Source organism: Sinocyclocheilus grahami, unplaced genomic scaffold (assembly GCF_001515645.1).
Source record: "Sinocyclocheilus grahami isolate Dianchi unplaced genomic scaffold, SAMN03320097.WGS_v1.1 scaffold2211.1, whole genome shotgun sequence".
In the NCBI taxonomy this organism is placed as follows: Eukaryota; Metazoa; Chordata; class Actinopteri; order Cypriniformes; family Cyprinidae; genus Sinocyclocheilus; species Sinocyclocheilus grahami.
Window position 1 is genome coordinate 75172 of NW_015507390.1, and position 2520 is coordinate 77691.

General features: G+C 34.8%; 1 protein-coding gene across 1 annotated transcript in view; it reads right to left on the reverse strand.

Annotated features, from left to right (window-relative positions):
* epm2a (EPM2A glucan phosphatase, laforin) overlaps positions 1-668 on the reverse strand; it is a 22406-nt gene extending 21738 nt beyond the window's left edge. The window contains exon 1 of the mRNA XM_016260834.1: positions 498-668. Coding sequence (XP_016116320.1) covers positions 498-625 — 128 coding nt within the window. The 5' untranslated portion in view covers positions 626-668. The remainder of the gene's footprint in view (positions 1-497) is intronic.
* Positions 669-2520: the final 1852 nt, after the last annotated feature.

The following is a 2520-nucleotide window of genomic DNA, read 5'->3' on the forward strand; positions in this document are numbered from 1 at the left end:
TTCTATTTAAGTGATTTCTTGATTCAACAGGTCTAGCAGTAATCAGGCCTGGGTGTGGCTAGTGAAATTTAACTCCGCTTTCTAAAATAATGTGGTTAATCACAGTTCTTTCATGATTTAACAGGAGGGACAAATCATTTTTCACATAGGGCCAGGTAGGTTTGGACAGCTTTTTTCCCTTAAATTAAATCATCATTTCAAAACTGCATTTTGTATTTACTTGCATTATCTTTGTGTAATATTAAAATGTGTTTGATGATCTGAATATTTTAAGTGTACAAATATGCAAAAAAAAACAAAAAAACAGTAAGGGGGCAAAAACCTTTTCACGGCACTGTAAGTATAAGAGAAATCTGAGATGGGAATTTTCCCCTCATGCAAAATTTCACACAGATTGTACTGGAATGACTGGATTTCTTATATGAATTTTGCCAAGCAATGGTATATGTGACTTCACATGAAAACTCATGATGGATGGGAAATTCATTCACACATACTGAGAGAAGTGGATGGCTTGCTGTCCCGCTATGCTAAAGTAGAAGTTGGTAGTGTGTTTCATCTCATCTGTGTGGCCTGTCTCTTCGATCCAGTGACCAATCGGATGGCAGTATACCCCGTCCACCATGTTACTGTCGTCATACACACAGTGCCGGTCATGATTAGGCCCATTGCCTATAGACACACACATCAAACAATTATCAGTCATTTACATAATCATCTCAATGACACATCAATGACAAACTAGAATAAATTATACAATGAAAAGGAAATTCTTGTAAAAAACTAGTTTTTAGTTGTTCGGTCATACTTTAAGGTTTAATTCTCACTATTAACAAACCATTAACTACGATGTTTGCCTCAGTGAACTCCTAATTTGCTGCTTATTAATAGTTAGTAAGGTAGTTGTTAAGTTTAGGTGTTGGGTAGTATTAGGGATGTAGACTATGGTCATGCAGAATATGTGCTTTATAAGTACTAATAAACAGCCAATATGTTAATAATAGGCATGCTAATAAGCAGCTAGTTAATAGTGAGAATTGGTCCTTATACTAAAGTGTTACCAGTTGTTCTAAGTTCTTACTATTTTCAACAAATTGTTTTATTTATTGACTTTAAAATGTCAGGTGATGTAACATGATCTAAACTAATAACATATTTCAGTTGCATTTTTCACACATGTGGAATGCACACATTAAGTCATTCTTTTAAAAAAGTTATTATTTTTATAATTTTGGATCATGAATATCACAAAATTATGTTAGCATAGATAGATAGATAGAATTTATCTATCTAATTTATCTAACAACTGTCTTAACTGATATCACAAAAGCATTTTAATGTATTCTGGAGCACATTAAATATGTTTCAATGTTTGAATAAATACATAATTCACTCCAACACATTTTTGATCTACTCTGTGTCAATGAATTATTTTACTTAAACTTTTACACTTGCACTAATGTTAAATGCAATAAACACTCTTATTCCATCTTAATTATACAACAGTAGGTATCTAAATGAGAATTTTAACAATGGAAATTACATTTATTTCATGCTTCAAAGTGTCAGGGTCTCTTGAAAACTTTTGAAATACACATTATTGTCCATTTCTGAGACAAAAACGGCTTTTTTGTGTAAGCCTTTTATTTCTGAAGGGGAGGGTCAATAGCCAATTAAATTACTGAGTGTTTTTCAGACTCTGCAGGTCACCTGTTCCTGACCTCTGAGAGTTCACATTTAAAAGCTAAGGGTTTCCTTCATTAATTCAGCAACTTCCTGTAATGGCCGTATTTCTGCATAATTTTGATGGTCAAGTCATAAGCTTGATTCATAAAACAATAAACATTCAAATGAATCCTTGCGTTGCTAAAACTGTAGCACAGTGCTTCCTCAGTTCTACACGTACACGTAATGCACTGTAATGAGGGAGAGCGTATGGGTTTCTGAAATTGCATGCATCCCAAACTCACATTCATCCTGAAAGTACGTGGGGGGGGTTTGATATTTGTCCGACATTTATCATCCCACCCCACTGCTGTCGCCCTTTCCACTGCTGGGCTGATGAGAGTCTCACAGCTGCAGCCCACACAGCAAACAAGCTCCTCATGCTGACTCATATAGCATGAACAAAACCTATGCCATTACTATCATGCTTACAGTCTCAGCTGAAGCCACATACATACATTGGATACTGTATACACCACACAGTATGCAGATGGTGGAGTTTAAATTGGCGGGCTTGAGTTTGTATGTCTTAAACCAATATTGCCATACAAAGCCAAAATGTAGTAAGGTTACCAAAACTGTTATTTCTTTTTGCTTGATTTAACATTGTTCTAAAATCTCATTTATAAAATGGATTGTTCTGACACTACATTCTGAAACAATGGTAAAGCAGTGGAACACAGAATCTTGTTCAGAACATGTTTTTGCGCTTAAAGGAATAGTTCCCCCAAAAATGAAACTTCGCTTTTTTGTAGATGAGTTTGTTTCTTCATCAGATTTGGAGAACTGTAGCAT